The sequence below is a fragment of the Typha latifolia genome, chromosome 4, assembly GCF_019914945.1.
Source record: "Typha latifolia isolate L0001 chromosome 4, TyphaL0001v2, whole genome shotgun sequence".
Taxonomy (NCBI): Eukaryota; Viridiplantae; Streptophyta; class Magnoliopsida; order Poales; family Typhaceae; genus Typha; species Typha latifolia.
Window position 1 is genome coordinate 10,429,342 of NC_133089.1, and position 18,529 is coordinate 10,447,870.

The window sequence follows — 18,529 nt, forward strand, 5'->3', positions numbered from 1 at the left end:
TGCCGAAGCGTCGTGCCGTGGGCAGTCACCGTTGGAGCCCTCGTGGCTCCGGTCGCCGTCGGTCATGGGATCGACCACCGTTCGCGGGTTCTCCTCCACCTCGCGAGGACGGCGGCATCGTATGGGTGTTGAGAAGCCAGGGGTGCGGCCGGCGAACCTTCGCCGTGGCGATCGCCGGCGTCTTCCTCTTTCTCTTCTTCTTTCTCTCTTTTCCTCTCTTTTTCTCTCTCTCTCTCTTCGGTTTGGGGAAGACAGACTCGGGTTGCCCGAGTCTGATCTTCTCCCTTTTCGTGATAGATTCGGGTCGGGTTGGATCCGAATCCAAGGAACCCGACCCGGTTCCATTATCTATTTGGATTGGGCCTTGGCCCTATCCATTTAAGAATTAATTGGGGGGGCTGTACGGGCCAACTGCAGCCCAGCCCAATTGAGTTGGGCTTATTTTAGCCCAAATTAATTATTCTTAGGTTAAATTGTATAAACATTTTTAATAATTATTTTAATTAAAAATGTTATTGTTATTTATTATTTAAGGTGGTGATTTTTAGTACGTGGGCTAGAGATTTGAGATTTTGGTTGTCTTGCCTAGACTCAGGTGAGTGGGTTCATTCACATGTTATTTCATTGTATTTCGTATTTTTGTCGAATATGTAAATTTTCCTGTGTGCATTTAGTTATTATATTCAGTACATCACCATACTTCGTGCAAATATTGAAATTTATGAAAACAAAAAATGAGACTAGTATTGATACGACCTAGAGAACAGTCCCGGTATAAATCGTGTGCGATTTTCCGTGGTGACTCAAGTCTATCTGGAAGTCCAAGGGAAAGTCCTAAATTAGATCACTGCGGTGACTTTCTTAGGTGACTCTGGCGGGGTTAGGGAACAGTCCTAGGAAGTATGAGAAAATTTTCTAGGTGACTCTAACTTCTATCAACGGTTAGAGAAAAAGACAGAGTGTGTTGATCACAGGGTGATACCCTCTGATGACCCTAACCGGATCAGCTATAAAGAAAAGTCCCGAGCGTCATCTCGAGGTGACTTTTAGTTGATGTGGATCCACAGGGTTTAGACCCATTGAGACATATGACAGTATAAATATCAAGAAGATGTTAATATGTTGAAAACGTACAAGGTTACAAGTTGTGACATTTCTCTATAGTTATCATTGTTATTATGTAGAGAGCATGCCTATTGCATATTATGATGGATATTGTTGCTTTTAGTTTAATTTATTCAGCATTATTATGTTTTAAAATTTATTTGGTTCGAGTGGATTCCACTCACCGAGCTATAGTTGTTGGCTCACGAGTTCTATTTTTTTTTTGTATTTGTTTATTTATTTCAGGTAATAGTCAGCGGGGCGACTGAGCGTGATGTACCCGGATTTCACCTCCACTTAGGATTCACCTATTTACTTTTCCGCTCTTTTAGATTTTGTGCTTTAGATTAGAAGTTTTTATTTTTTTAGTTTAGAAACTCAAAAACGTTAACATTGTTTTTATTTTAATTGCATTTAGAAATAAAATTTTAATATATCACATTTTCATTTTATTTAATTATCTTGTCATTGTATACGTAGAGAGTATTATTAAGGCTTCATGCATCTCAAGCATATTGAGATGCATGGCCGGTCATGACTCCTATTTTGGGTCGTGACATAACGGCTATCACCGCAGGAGACTATCCTTTTGTTAGGATGGCCTTGCCACTGCTTCCAGCCACCACCACTCCCGTACAGTAAGGCCATAGGTCCCTTTGACAATTGCAAGAGCTTGAGCCCGAGCTTAAATTTGGCCATCCACTGCCATTCCCTGCTACGAAAATCACCTGATGGCGACTACCGGTGGCCAGCCACCCTGCCCAGCCGCCACAAAAGCTACAGAGGCCTCTAGTGGCGTCCCCAGGCCGAAATCAAAAATTAACCCTAGGGTTAGGGCTAAGGCACTTGCATGGAGATGATGAAGTGCACAATTGTCGAGGCAAGCCAAATTTTTGTGAACTAGTTAGACCACCTCGTGCGAAACAGTTTAGGACCTATGTGCATGACCCCAAGCCTGAGTATGACCATGTGGATGACTGGTGGAACGACCCGGTGGGCCCATGCCATCAAATTGAGCCGAACCTGCATGCAACTGGGGCACGACATGAGCCGGACCCGTGGGCCCATGACCCACGTGACCAGCCTCGACCATGAGGTCACTTCGCCCGCGATGAGAAGCTACATTTTGAGACCCAAGCTCGGACCATCAAGTTTGATTTTCCAAAATTCTCTAGAGTTCCGCTAGATTGGACCTATCTAGTAGATTAGTTTTTTTACATACCATAACACGCCCGACCACTAGAAGGTCCAGCTAGCATCATTCCACTTGAAGGCATAGAGATTAGGTGGTACCAGTCTGCTAAGCAGACTCAACCATTCAAGTCTTAGCAGCACTTTGCGAATGCAATTTTTCCTCAGTTCGATCCAACTTAGTATAAAGACTTTCATGCTATGTTGACTAAGCTGACTTAGTCAATAACAGTTCGAGCTTACTAGGAGGAATTTCAGCAAATCTGCAACTGAGTCACTAACTAGTCTGACTCAGCCCTGAATAGTACTTGCATTAATAGGCTCAAGCATGGCATTCAGGCTAAGGTCAAGGCTCTAACGAGGCCTTCACCTTAGCTGTTCTAATAGAGACCAAGTTGGATCAATTAAACTAGACACGCAAGGATGAGAGAAGAAAGAAAGCCCAAGTCCAAAGGCCACTAGAGACTGCACCTACCCTGACCTAGCTCACGTACACGACTCAGCCCAACTGTCAAATGATCTGGCACCGCTTTGTAACTAGTGACTTGGAAAAGTGCAGAAGGAAAGGCTTGTGTTTTTACTATTATAACATATTTATCCCCGATCATAAATGCAAGCACCAGCCAGCCACGTCATATTCCTAAGGGGACTTGAAGAGGATGAATTCGAGTCCACTGATTGGCACGATAAGCTGTACGAGTACAAGAACATGAGAGACTACTCACCTTCAAATAAGGCGTCAGAAGCGTGGTGAATTATTACGATCCAACCATATGAGTTAAGTCAAGTCAAGTTAGCTAGCTTTATCTTATTATTTTAAATTTTAAATAAATCGGATAATTACGATCCAACCATAGTGATCATGAGTTGTTATTATCATTGAATAAATATGAATTAGGCTAAATTATTCTTTTCGTTTTTATCTTTTACCGTAGCAGTTTTAGATTACATTTATATTTCTAGGAGTAGATCATAGTCAAATAGCTCCTAAGTTTCCAAACCCTAGCCACCGTAGTTTACGACCGTCTACCACCACTTTCATCCGTCCGCCACCCTCAGACGACTACCGCAACATCGAATCTTTACCATTCTGGCCTGTTCTGACCTTACTCCACTCTTTTATTTATATCATTTCATCCCGACCTCTGATTTAGGTGAAATATGATACGACTGGTGTTGGACCTAGTTGTCTCGAGCTGAATCACTTTTGCTTCAAAGAATAAGGATTCTGTTTATCGCATTCGAATGAGGACTTTTGTTTCAAAAAATAAAGATTCTGGCTGTCGCGTTCGAACACATGCAACGTTCGCAAATACAAATAACGTATTTTCTTGTTCGAACGTGCCCAACCCCGTTCAAATGCGCTCGATGTAGATGCATTGTTTCTAAGATTATCTTTTATTTGTTTTGCTTGTTAGGTTAACCTCTAAATATGTGGAAGGCAACCTTATTGTAGAATTGAGTTTCTTCCCCAAATATTCTCCTCTCATTCTCTCTTGTTCCTACCCACCACAGCTACGCCGCCTCTAACCCCGTCGACTGGCCTACCACCCTAGACCCTTAGGGCATGCCCACTTCTCCCTCTTCCTTTACTCTCCGTACTATTTCCTTAACCTAAGGGTGAAAACAGATCGGATACAGACTAGATAGTGCTCAACCCGTATCCAGATCCATATTTTTAGTCCGGATACAAATTCAAATATGAATATTAAAACCATATCCTAACCAAAAGGATACAGATAATTTTAAAAATAGAGGATCGGATCTTAAACGGATGTTGATTAAATTTTAAACGAATTAGGATATTTTATTTATATATAATTAACACAAAAATATTAAGAGTTTCAAAAAAAAAATTTGTATGTCAAATACATATAAAATTAGAAAAATTAATCTCTACAAATAATATATAACATATCATTAGTAACAATATCAATATTCACTATTTAAATAAGCAAACTAAAAACTATAAATTGTTTAAAAAAATATGCGCGTAAATGGATATCCGACCCGTATCTGAATCCGTATCTGGGTTTCTTTCGAAAATTTTATCTACATCCGAATCTGTATCTGAATCGGATAAGAAATTTTTATCCAAATCCGATCCGAATTTGGTCAGATAGCAAGTCGGGTTGGAATTAATCCAACCCATTTTCACCCCTATCTTAACTCCATCCACCATCCCTAACCTTCCACCACCATCAACTCTACCAATGCCACCCCATCATCGTCGGTCTACTACCACCATATTTCACCTAGGTGTCTATACCTCCAACCACGGATCTTAATTTCTGCTCAGATCTAAATTCAATCAGTTCAAACCTTCCAACCATCGTACACTATTTCGACGATATCTCTTGATATAGTCATTTGTTTCAAGTGAAATTAGATTCATTGGAAAGCTCTTTCCTAAGGCTATAACATATTAAAATTTCACATCGATCCTATGGCTAGATTTGTCAGAAAATATCTCAAAAACTTTTGCAAATTCCTACACAGATTTAGTTGCGAGTTGGATCAACCCTTTTGAAGGGGAGATCGTATCAAACCGAAGCCATTAGAACCTTAATTCATAAGGCTACCACTCTTACGTCCATATCGGTCCAGATCTGATTCGTAACAAACACACAAGGTGTGGTACACTGCTATGCCATGTATACCTAGTAGGTTGTTTGTACAGTCATAATATAGATAAAGCTACCAGAAGACATAAAATATGCAAATATACTAGAAGAAACATGTAACCTTATATGTCAAATTGTCAATAGATTATGCCTATCATGTGTCTCTCATACCTTTACGCCTATTTGTAGAATGTTTGGGCTCCTAAGTCTTAACCAAAGTTGACTGCATGTTTATTAGTTATTATCTAGATATTCTGTCAGAATCAAAAAAATAAAAAATAAAAAATAAAAAAAAATTTGGGGATGAGAGAGGAGAGTGCATGTGCTATGCACGTGCAGCCCCTCCCCTCTCCCTCTCCAGCACGCGACGAGGCGCTGTTAGGGGGGGGGATATCATCTAATCCGAATCGGATTAGATTTGATCCTCATCTAATCTATAAATTAAACCCTAATCTCTTCTCTCTCTCTCCCTGCTTAACGAGCTCAGCCCTCTCCTCTCTCTTTTCTTCCTCCTTTACCGACGGAGTCACGCCGTGGAATCGGCCTGCCGGAGCGTCGTCGGAGCCAGCGGAGACCACCACGTGACTCCTTCGTAAGCCTTCTCTCACCCCTCAAAGTTAATTTAAGAATAATAGGGTTGCCCGAGTCTGATCTTCTCTCTTTTAGTGTTTGGATTCGGGTCGGGTTGGATCTGAATCCAAGGAACCCGACCCAGTTCCATTATCTAATTGGATTGGGCCTTGGCCCAATCCATTTAAGAAATAGTCCCGGTATAAATCGTTTGCGATTTTCCGTGATGACTCAAGTCTATTTGGAAGTCCAGGGAAAAGTCCAAAATTAGATCACTGCGGTGACTTTCTTAGGTGACTCTGGCGGGGTTAGGGAACAGTCCTAGAATGAATGAAAAAATTTCCTAGGTGACTCTAACTTCTCTCAACAGTTAGAGGAAAAGACAGAGTGTGTTAATCACAGGGTGATACCCTCTGATGACCCTAACCGGATCAGCTATGAAGAAAAATCCCGAGCGTCATCTCGAGGTGACTTCTAGTTGATGTGGATCCACAGGGTTTAGACCCATTGAGACATATGACAGTATAAATATCAAAAAATGTTAATATGTTGAAAACGTGCAAGGTTACAAGTTGTGACATCTCTCTATTATATCATCGCTATTATTTAGAGAGCATGCCTATTGCATATTGTGATGGATATTATTGCTTTTAGTTTAATTTATTCAACTATTCATTTAATGGCCATGTGTGCAACTTGATGTAGATAAACTATGTTTCCAAGCAGTCATCTAGGAAGAGAACTGGTCTAATTTTGTTATGCAAAATTCAGAAAGCGTTAATTCACACACTAATCATCTCCCACCTTGACTCTGACTTCTCCTATTGTGGTATAAGCCTAAATCTGATAAAAGACAAAAGTACAATCTGGATTGGACAAAAGATACCCCTTCTGATCCAACCGATAAAGAAACTAATAGATAAAATATTGGGCAAAATATAATTTACACCCATATGATTAGGCCAGATTTCAGAGTGCTCCCCCTCCCACTCTGAAACTTAGCCTTCTTATATATTTTACCTATATGCAATTGGCTGACAGATGTTAATTTTAATATAAAAGACCAAATTCCCTCTCTTTCTTCGCAACAAACAATTAAAAAAAGTTATTTTGTTGTGAAGATTGTCCATCTTTATGCTTCTTTCATCTCAATCTTTCTTGCTTCTACAATTTGGGCATCAAAAATATTCCAAAAAGAAATAATATAAAGAACAAAATGGTCAAAAGTTCAACAGTTTTAACAAAGTATTACCTTCATTGTTAGTTTTGGACTGAAAAGTGAAAACTTAATGGTTGTATATAAATTAGAACTACAAGAGGGTTATGTAACACAAATGAAAGTCTAGGAAGCACTTTGAATTTTGGCCTAACCAAGAGGTGGTGAAATGTATTTTCCCCCTAAATCATTTTCTTTAGTTAAGTAAGATGCAACAAATATGTATTAAATGCTTAATTTTTTGAAGCATAAGCACAATACCTACTACCTAGAGTACAATGACCAAACAAATTACTGAAGTCATAGAAGGATGTTGTGCATAGTGCAGATTAGGACTACCAAATGAGGTGAAAAAGGTCAAAGGTTATAAGGAATTTACAGTATCACCATTGACACAATTGACGCGGTAAACGACACTAGGTGCGGTTGTTATCAAGGTCAAGTTGTACTCTCTCTCAAGCCTTTCCTGCAAAAGAACAGAAAAGAACACTAAAGAGTATGCAATAAAACCGTAGAGTGCATGTTCATCAATTACAAGTGCTGCTTGGCTTTATTGATGAACAAAACATATCAAACCTGCACAATTTCCATATGAAGCAGGCCAAGAAAACCACATCGAAAGCCAAAGCCCATAGCACTAGAAGTTTCAGGCTCAAACTGCAGGGAAGTTAGCAAGCAAACAGAGTTACAAATGCAATGTGATTGAGTAGAAGAAATGAAGTAACTGAATATTTTCTTGAATGAGTCGCAAACTTACTCTTTAGGTAATTTTGCATAAGGAAGTAATTTCAAAAGTTACAGTCCTACAGAAAGAGGAGAAGCAGGTATTATCATCGACCATGGCTGATGCGATCATCAATTTCCATTAGACTGGTCTAATTAGACTTTTGTGAGGCTTTTTGTAGCACCAGATCATTGGATCAGTTACTAGGTTAGGTAATCAGTCCGGGCTAGATTAGGCTAATAGGCTGCATCTCTAAATAAACCCTTAACACACCTCAATCCTAGGTCTTCTCCTTCTCGTTGTAAATACAGTGCAGCCCCTAGAGGAATTATCTTTGAGGCTGTCAAGTATCCTCTAAGAAATCTCTGCTTACTCTCCTTCCATGCCTCTCTCTCTCTTTCTCTCTTCTGTCTATGTTACTTCATTGGACAACCTTGTTAGTTTTGATGCTTCCCTACAGGCCTCCCATGACTCCTGTGGGTTTCTTTCCCTGAAATTGGTTTCTCCCCAAAATTGCCCAAGCATTTCCTCCTGTCCTTGGAATCCAAGGGGCACTATTGGTACCCAGTGTTGAAGAGAAAGGAGAAAACCTGAGGTTGAAACCATCATAGCAGGTGAGATCTGACTAGTTTTCTACCACCGTTTTGCATTCCCTCTTGATCCTTCTGATGTCCTACCAGAAATTCCTCCAACCATATATGCTTTCTTGAAGCCTAGACCTGTCTTTGACCTCTTCATAATTTATCTATGTCAAGTAGTCGATCCACTTTTCTGCCTTGCCATACTTCGCAGTACTAAGTTGATTTTGTTAACTTGAAGCTGAATTGGGTTCTATTTACATTTTAAGAGAAGACCTTGTGGTTCTTTAATGCTTCAACTCCTTGCATTGTTAAACAGTTCTAGCCTTTACTTAATCGTAAATTCTCTAATATTTGTTAGCAACAATAGGTTGCAATGTTACACTAGTAGCTAATTATGGTTTTAATATGATATAATTTAAATATTTGTTAGCAAAAATTTATAAATATTTTCAGTAGTGCTCCATAAATAAAACCTTAGAATAAACAAGGTTTAGGAAATATTAAACAAAAGTACATCTAAATTTTAGAACTCTTAATTTCAACTTCTTTAAAATTCTCAATGCTTCGATAAAAACCATACGTACAAGAATAATGTAGTTTGCCAACCCACCTTCAAAGCTGCATCATTTAGCTGAAGCTTTTCTAGTGCATCGCGCAACTCAGGAAACCTATCAAGCAGTGAATGAAAACCTTTACCTGGAAGAGAAATCATACACCATCTTCTTGACAACAATAATTAAGGATTTAAAAGATCATTACTGGTCCGCGTCAATGGGAAATAGACCGCAGAAGACCATTGGAGTGACTTCTTCATATCCTGGTAAGGAATTCGCCGCCTTTCTCCCAAAATGTGTAATTGTATCACCAACCCTAGCATCTGCTACTGATCTTATAGAAGCGGAAAGATAACCCACCTGTAAAGAAACGATCGAGATGAAGGTCCAAAATACATGTTACAATTCAAAATGACAAACTGCATGAAGACTTGAAGTGAAAAGGGAAAATACTAGTGCAGCAGAACAATTTGCTAATTTACCTCACCAGCATAGAGTTCATTAACTTGCAGTTGATTGGGAGACAGTACACCAATTTCATCAGCAATATAATCCTGACATTGTCCAGAATAAGCTTAGTACAGTGCATATACTTGATGATCTCAGAGTGCTAAACATTTTGAGGATGATACTTTTTACTTAATATTATATAACACAAAAAGAATATCAACAACAGAAAACTATGTTCTTAATGCTGGGAACATAATTGGTTTCCATTTGAACTAGGTACGAAGACTTTCATGAGTTAATGAGTAGCTTTGTCTAACTTCTATCTTGAGACGAATATCTATAATGAGATTTTCAATACTCAATAGTCAATAATACAACTTTAGCTTACTTTTTGGAGATTCTAATGTTGGAAAAAGTAGAAAGAAGTGAATCAAATGTACTCTGATCATGTCCTGTAGAGAGCATATTTATGTGTGGCAGGGCCATGAAACATTTGAATGCCGCAACACAGAGACACCCCTTAGTATGTGCCTTTTTTTCATCTACATGGTTTGACAACAGCACAATTGAACCACACAAGCTGGCTTAGTTTGCATGTGCCCACTTTGCCAACCATGTATTGGTGCAGATGTTTGTAATCAGATAGAAAGGACTTCATTTTATCCATCACTGGTCAACATATTATATGGATATGAAAAGCTACAACAGTTAGGCCACAATAAGAACTGTCAAATGCTGATATATAATAAATATCATAGGTTATGTGATACTATAAGGCACAAGATAATACAGGGAAGCATGGTTCCCCCATGGATGGCCATGCCGATCGGCACATCCCGTGCTGAGCCACACGGCCGTGTGCCCTGTCTGTACAATGTGGACTCCTTTTTAAAAAAAAAAAAAAAAAAATTTCATCAATCATTATCAAATCAACTGATCAATTGATCATTTACCAAGCTTAAATAAAATTGATGATGATGATGATAGTAATAGTGATGGTGATAATAACAAGACTCAATCTGCTAAAGGTGATGATGGAGATAAGACATACGTCCCTGTTACATAACATTCTCAAAGAGGTATTATTTTTATAGAAGATTTGAGTTTGTAGGTAGTAGGACATTAAGAGAGGTGCACCAACAGGATGATATAAGTTAATTATTATTACCATCATATCAATCACACCCACTAGAGCTAGAACACTTTTATTATACTCTATATCTACAATCTGTATATGTTTATGGTTTGTCTATGTCTATGCCGATGTTGTCCATTCTCATGCATGTTCAATATCTATATTATATCATAAGAGAATTATAAAATTCATATTTATATGAAGACTATATGGGATATTACAATGAGTAATATTATTGGTGAATGAGTTTTGATGAATATCGACAGTATTTAATATAATATTCTCGTGTTATTCTCGGCAAATGAAGTCTTTGATCCTTCTCGTCATTTTACATTAACTAGATATTAATTTTAATTATTAAATTATTATCAATTAATATTATGTGTATAATTATATTATAGAGTGTTCAATCATTAATATTAGTTTAAATAAATGTCTTCAATCATAATATATGTTGAATAATATTTATATTTAACTATTGTTTTATTTTTATTAAAATAGGTCATTTACAAAAATAATCTAAAGATAAAGCATCATAATGTAGGTTTTAAATTTTTACTACATATATTTAAACTAAAAATCAAAGATTAACATATCGAAGACCCAAAAACATCTTTAAATATCCTAAAAGGTTTATTAAAAATATTATAAATATGTGCCAGTAGCACACAAGGGTGTGCGACTAGCACGGCAAGGCGTACCAATGCATGCCACTAGGCACGCCCTATGCCGTGCCAATGGTGGCACCGGCACGACACGTGCCACTAGCACGGCCATCGTTGGTTTCCCCCATCAACTATTCTTTCAATTTGTCCATCATGAAAACACTATAAAAGATTTATATACTCCTTAATATATTTATCTTTATACTTCATATAGATCCTAAGAATATTGCAAGTTAGCTTTGTTATCTTGTTACATCCTCGTAGTGCTTCTCTGGCGGTTTATTTGGGAGAGAAACAATAGAATCTTCAAAGCTGAGGTTTGTACTAAGGCTCTAAGTATCAGCTTTGGGGATCAGAAATAGCCGCTTGGAAAGAAAAGAAAAAAAATATATAAATATATATATATATATATCATATCGGTGTATAGGTTGTCAGTTTTGGATAATTTAGATTTGGGTTGGCCAATCCATTTCGGCAATGCAAATCAATATCGACCGAAATTTTAATCCATACTTCGAACCCATTTGAGTTGCAAATCTCCCTCTGTGACATCCGGAACCAATAGAAATTCTATTATCCTCCTACTTCTCATTTATTTTGACCATCTTTCAACTTCCCCCTCTCTCCCTCACTCTATTCCTCCCTTTTAATTAGGAAAAAATAGATGTGTCTATCCCACTAACTCTCAAAAAAGAAAAAAAATATTGTGAGAACTATATATATATATATATATATTTGAGAGAGAAGAGGGTGCATGTGCAGCCCCTCCCCTTTCCCCCTCTGGCACGCGACAAGGCAGCCGCGGAGATCTCGTCGAATTCAAATCTAATTTAGATTTGAATTTTTACGCTATAAAATAAACCCTAACTCTCTCTCTCTCCCCTTAACCCCCAACCTCTCCCTTTTCTTCTCCTCCTTCGTTTTCTTCTTTCTCACTGTCGGAGTCACGCCGTGGAATCAGCCTGCCGGAGTGCCGCCGGAGCCATTGGAGAGTGGAGACCATCACGTGACTCCTTGGTAAGCTCTCTCCCACCCCTCAAATTTAATTTCAGTTTAATGGATTAAAATAGAAAGACCTAATTTCGGTGTTGCGGCCTCATTGGTGAACCTCGTCGACCGGCAGCTTCGGGTTGCTACCGCTCCATCACTGGAAGCTTCATGTTTTAAGCCTTGTGTCGATGATACCTTCTAGGGAGGCCCTCGAGGCTCGAGTCGTGGTCGGCCATGGGTGGAAAGTCTTCCACTGCTGATCGCCATGATTAATCTTCCCTTCTCTTGTTCAGGGCATTGAGGTCGCTAGGAAGGCTTTGACGAGGTCGACAGGCCGCCAGCGATAGTCGTCACCGAGGATTCTCTCTCCTTTCCCTTTCCTCTTTCTCTCTTTTTCTCCCTCACTGATCTCTTTGGGGGAAGAAAAGGTTGGGCTCGGGTTCTCTTAGGTTCGGGTCTGGGTTGCGGACCCGACCCGACCCTTTAATATTAAGTCATGGGCTATAGGTCGACCTGCTGCTCAATTCCTTGTTGGCTTTGGGTTGGGCCTTAGCCCAGCCCAATTAGTATGAAGTGAAAGGGTAGGCTGCAAGCCAGCTGCAGCCCAATCCAATCCAATGGGTTTTATTCAACCCATTGTAGTCATTTATTTGATTTTAAAAATTTAGAAAACTTTATAAGGGATAAAATTATTCTTATTTTTGTATTGTTTAAAAGTGGTGATTTTTGGCACGTGGACTAAAGACTAAAAATTTCAATTGTCTTACCTAGACTCATGTGAGTGGGTTCAATCACATATTTATTTGTCATATTTCGTACCATTATCAGACTATGTAATTTATTGTGTGCAAATTTATTTATTTCATTCTTATGTGCAAATTTATTTATTTCATTCTTATGTGCAAATTTATTTATTACATTTTATATGTGCATTTAATTATTATACTAAGTGCATCGCCATACCTTGTGTGAATTACAAATTTCAGTAGAAAAAAAATATAAAACTAGTATCAGAATGACTTAGAGAACAGTCCCGGTATAGTTCACTTACGGCTTTTCATAATGACTCAAGTCTATATGGAAGTTCAGGAGAAAGATCTATATTAAATTACTGCGGTGATTTTCTAAGGTGACTTTGGTGGGGTCTAGCGGGGTTAAAGAACAATCCCAGAATAGATTAGAAACTTCCTAAGGTGACTCTAACCTCTCTCAACGATTAGTAGAAAAGACAGAGTGTGTTGATCATATAGTGACACCTCCTGATGACGCTAACCATATCAGCTATAAGGAAAAGATATAAGCATTATCTTAAGGTGACTTTTAGTTGATATGGATTCATAGGGTATAGACCCATTAAGACAAATGATATTATAAACATTGGAATGATGTTAATATGCTGAAACTAAACAAGGCTATAAGTTATGACTCTCTATTGTTATCATTGTCATTATATTAAGAGCATGCCTGTTGGAAATTCGTCATTTATATTGTTGAACTTGGATTTTATAAAACACTATAAAATTTTAGAATTTATTTAGTTTTCGAGTGAATTCCACCCACTGAGCTATAGTTGTTAGCTCATGGATTTCTTTTTCTCTCTTTTATTATCTCAGGTAATGGTCAGTATGATAACTGACCGAGATGGACCGAGACCCTACCTCCACTAAGGACCTATCTATTTACCTTTCCGTTCTTTCGATCTTATGTTTTAGATTAATTGTTAATTTCATTTCATTTAGAGACACAGTAATAATGATATTGTTTTATTTTCATTACAATTAGTTTAAATTTAATAAAGCAGATCTTCTTCGTTTATTTATTTTTGCCATTGTACACTTAGCAAGTATTAGTAAGGCTTCGTATATCTCAAGCGTATTAAGGTGTACGGCCGGTCATTGTTCCAATTTCGGGTCGTGACAAATGTGATAGAAGTCATTTCAAGCCAATCTTCTCCTTAAATTAATGATCTTCAAAACCTTGCCATACCAAAAACACATCAATTTAGATGATTTAAAGCCAATTCAGGTACAAACCAAATAAACACTAAAGTACCAAAAGCAAGATGAAGTTGATATCTTTGAAAATGTGAACATGAGTTTGATGAAATGCCAAGCTATAGGAAAGACTTACCTTTCCGCTAGCCATGAAATATATTTTGTCGCCTTTCTTTATAGTCCCGTCAATCACACGGAAATAAACAATTACACCTCTATATGGATCATAATAGCTACAAAAACATATAAAGTACAATTGAGTCAGCCACAAAGTACAAGAATTAAGCGGCTGCATTATTTAACAACTAGAATGTTGAATAGAATTTAGAAACTGAAACCGTGCATAATTTGAGTATACACACAGGTCCAAAACATACATATCTATAAATGGAGTAGAATAACTCCATATGTACATATAAAGATACATAGTGTACAACAAAGGGATGTTAAATTTGGTACAATATTTTTAATTCACAATGTGGCCATATACACAAATGCACATATTGATAGACATACAAGTATGCAACAGATGATACTCTCTTAATATATTGATCGACCCCCAATTCAGTTGTGCAGGACATAATAATTTACAAGATTCCCATACTAGTAACAAAAAGTAGAAAGCTACATCAGAGATACAACAAAACCCCAATAGAAGAAAGTTCTCTAACCTGTAGATCAGTAATTATGTTTCCAGATTTCTCTAGTTTAGAAAAAAGGTGGACTTACCCTAATTATGTGGAAAACAAATAAAGATACCTGTACACAATGAAACAAAAGGGATATTTTTATTCACAATAATTTCACTCTTACATTTCTAAAAAGAAATGCAAAACTCTTTTTCTAATTTAATTAGTATTTAAGCTCAAATCATCATTGCAAATTTATCCATATACCCTCACATATGATCCAAGCAATATTATATCATCTATATTGACCTACATCAAATTCTTCATCACAGCTATGCGAAAGTCTAGTGCAAGGATGGTCAAGCTGGTCGGCACACCCCGTTGCCAGTAGTGGCACACCCTTGTGCTGAGCTATACTGGTCTATTACGAACCAGATCTGACCAATCCGAACGTAAGAAAATTATGAAAATTTAGGTGGTAGTACTAGTTTCATCTAAATCAAAAATCTGGATGAAAAGATATAAAAAAAAATAATGGAGGGAGATCGTAATAGGGCACAATGATAATTATCCGATGTTGTGCTGTCGTCGAAGGGTGGCAAACGGCAAAGGGTGGGTTATGATCTACTCCTATGAAAATAAAAACGATTTAACGGCTACATTAAAAATGGTAAATGCAATAATAAGAAAATAATTTAACTCAATAAATTTTCAATACTCAGATGCTTAACAAAAGAAACCCAGCCCCTCTATATATAGAGATCGGTACAATAAATCTTACTCGGACTTAGTCCTAAAAATATATATGACTCAAATTATGACTTACCTTAGAGGCTTACATGACTCAATTGAACTTGTCTTAATGGCTTACATGACTTAATTAGACTTAACTTAGTGGCTTATATGACTTAATTAGACTTACCTTAGAGGCTTACATGACTTAACTAGACTTATCTTAAGGACTTACATAAATATAAATCAATTAAAAGATAAATAGGCTCGATCCATTGAGCCCAATGTCCTTATGATGCAATCCGATCTGACCCAGTTCGCATCAATCCACCACGCATCCAACCACATTTTCCTCAAAGTGTCCATAATGGTTTCCATATCTTCTATCACTCTCAAATTACATGTCCTCAATCTCCACGTGGGTCTCGTTTGCCACGAGGAGGGCCCCACGATAGGTTCTGCTCAAGGGCCCAATTATTTGGCCATAATCTACCCTAGCCGCGAGTGGCTCAAGCCAAATTCTAGCCATGAGTGGTTCGAGCCAAGGTACTAGTGAATACAGTTTAGGCCATGGCTCAAGTGCAGGTATCCCGTAGAAGGTGCCGACAATGGTGACTTGGACCAAAAGTACCTGGATTGCCGTCGGTGGAAAGGTAGGGTTTTCGGCCCTAGCTTCCACCATAGCTGGGGAAGATAGTGTTAGGGTCGTTGCTGGGGGCTTCTCCAGCTCGGTAGGGGCGGCTTGGAAGATCTGCGATGGTGGAGGGACCTCCACCACAGCCGGAGTTGTAGCAGTTTGGAGCTCTCCTCCATCTTCTTCAAGGGTGGAGTTTGTCTCGTCGTGGGTGGCTGATTTTGATGTGGTCGACGGTTCTGGTTAAGCAAGGGGGTGGTGTCAAGCTAGGATAATTATCGTTAAGGCTTAGACTACCTTTTTGATCCTCTCGGAGCTCTCTATTGCTCTCTTTGATGATTCTCGCAACGAGTCTATGGATTTTACCAATGCCTTCACCCACACCGGTGGCTCATTGCTAGCAGCTGGTGGTGGTCATGAGAAAACCTCCACAGGCATTGAGATGAGTTCTTGGTCCTCCATGGCCACGATCTCCCCTGGTTTAGCTTTGGATCACATGTTCATCATCGTCCGAGAAACGTCGACTATGATACCAATGTCAAAAACCTATCTGGACCGATTCGAACAAAAAAAATTATAAAAATTTAGGTGGTGATAGCCTCGTGAGTTAGAATTCTAATGGCTCTAGTTTCACCAAAATCAAAGGTCTGAATGAAAAAATATAAATAAAATAGTGAAGGAAAGTCGAAATAGGGCAGAACGATAATTATCTGACGTTGCGGCAGTCGTTGGAAGGTGGTGGATAGCCAAGGGTGATTATGGAAGCCGTACAGTAGGGTGCTTGAAAGGGTGGTGGTGGCTAGGGTTTGGATGCTTATAAGAATTCTACGGTTACAATCTACTCCTATAAAGATAAAGACGATGTAACGACTACAATAAAAAATTGCGATAATAAAAAAATAACTTAATTCAATTAATTTTCAATACTTGGATATTTGAATGCTTCACAAAAAAAGACCAACCCCTTTATATACAAAGGTCGGGTACAATAAGTCCTACTTGGACTTACCCTAAATGCTTATACAACTTGAGCTAAAACTTGCCATAGATACTTACATAACTTAATTGAACTTGCGTTGGTGGCTTATGGCTTCCATGACTTAATTGAACTTGCCTTAGTGACTTGTTACTCTAAATGTTTATACAACTTAAGCTAGAATTTGCCTTAGAGACTTACATAACTTAATTGAACTTGTGTTGGTGGCTTATGGCTTACATAATTTAATTGAACTTGCCTTAGTGACTTGTATGACTTAACTAGACTTAACTTAAGGGCTTACATAAGTATAAATTAATTAAAAAATAAATAAGCTCAATCCATCGAGCCCAATATCATTATTATGCGATCCGATTTGACCCAATTCGCATCACAGTCCAGTATGGCATGTGAAGCCCTTTTTTCTATTTCTTATTTTTATCAATAATTATCGAATCAACTTTAGTTCCTATGCATGTTCAATATTTACATCATATTATAGGAGAATTATATTTCTAATTGTATGAAGACTATGTGAGACGTTACAACAAGCAATACTATCAGCAGATGAGTTTTGAATATTATCGGCAATATTTAGTACAATATTGTTGTGTTATTTTTGTGCCAAAAATAAAACCTTTAATCCTCCTTGTCATGCTACGTTCAACTAGATATTAATTTTAATTATTAAATTATTATCAATTAATATTATGTGTTGAATGTTATTATGTGTTCAATTATATTACGGAGTATTCAATCATATTGTGAAGTATTCAATCATTAATATTAGTTTATATGAATGTATTCAAACATATTATGTGTTAAATAATATTTATATTTAGCTATTGTTTTATATTTAATAAAATAGGTCATTTACAAAAATAATCTAAAAATAAAATACTATAATGTGGATTTTAATACATATATTTAAATCAAAACCCAAACATTGATATGCTGAAAATCCAAAAATATTTCTAAATATCCTAACAATTTTATTAAAAATATTACAAATGCATGCCACTAACACGGCCATGTAGAGGCGTGCCAAGACATGCCGCTCGACACACCCCGTGCAATGCCGATAGTGGCACGGCACGGCACATGACACTAGTGCGGCCATCATTGATCTAGTGTCAACAAAAATACACAATAAGAGCATACAAAGATATTCAAGAAATACATTTGATACAAGTATATCTAAGCCTAAGAATTGTGGAAAGTACCTATCAAATATAAGAGCCCTTAGAGGGCTCCTAGCGGTATCTTTTGGAGGAGGAATTTTGTTAACAATAGCATTTAGAATTTCAGCTATGCCTATTCCCTCCTGCATAAGAGACAAAACAACTAGAAGTAAAATACATGGTTCATCAATTGGCAAAAGAACCTCTCTACTCTCTAACATGTATCACTGATCAAATATTTTTCACATGCTCAGTTTAATAAGATCATCTACAGAGGAACTAACCTTAGCTGAGCAACGAATTGCATCCCTGCAATCTAATCCAATAATCTGCAAAGTTTACAAAATCATTTTATAGAACTAAGTTGTAGGCTTCCAGCCATCAAAACTAACAAAAGGATACTTCAAGAACAAGTTTAAGTTTCATAAGAAAACATTGATAAAGGTTTTAAAGTTAGGAAAGGTAAGTAAATCAAAGATCTCTTCACAAACCTCTTCAATCTCCCGTGAGACACGATCAGGTTCAGCACCTGGCAGATCTATTTTGTTCAAAACCTACATTAGGACACAGGCCATAATT

At 37.6% G+C, this 18,529-nt stretch overlaps 1 protein-coding gene across 1 annotated transcript in view; it reads right to left on the reverse strand.

Moving 5' to 3' along the window:
- The window catches only part of LOC140787161 (translation factor GUF1 homolog, chloroplastic), a 52,282-nt gene that overhangs the window by 22,970 nt on the left and 10,783 nt on the right, over positions 1–18,529 (reverse strand). Inside the window, exons 6-14 of the mRNA XM_073135943.1 lie at positions 18,442–18,504; positions 18,235–18,279; positions 17,993–18,093; positions 13,935–14,031; positions 9,047–9,118; positions 8,770–8,924; positions 8,621–8,678; positions 7,282–7,362; positions 7,085–7,171 (exon numbers count right to left, since the gene is read on the reverse strand). Coding sequence (XP_072992044.1) covers positions 7,085–7,171; positions 7,282–7,362; positions 8,621–8,678; positions 8,770–8,924; positions 9,047–9,118; positions 13,935–14,031; positions 17,993–18,093; positions 18,235–18,279; positions 18,442–18,504 — 759 coding nt within the window. The remainder of the gene's footprint in view (positions 1–7,084; positions 7,172–7,281; positions 7,363–8,620; positions 8,679–8,769; positions 8,925–9,046; positions 9,119–13,934; positions 14,032–17,992; positions 18,094–18,234; positions 18,280–18,441; positions 18,505–18,529) is intronic.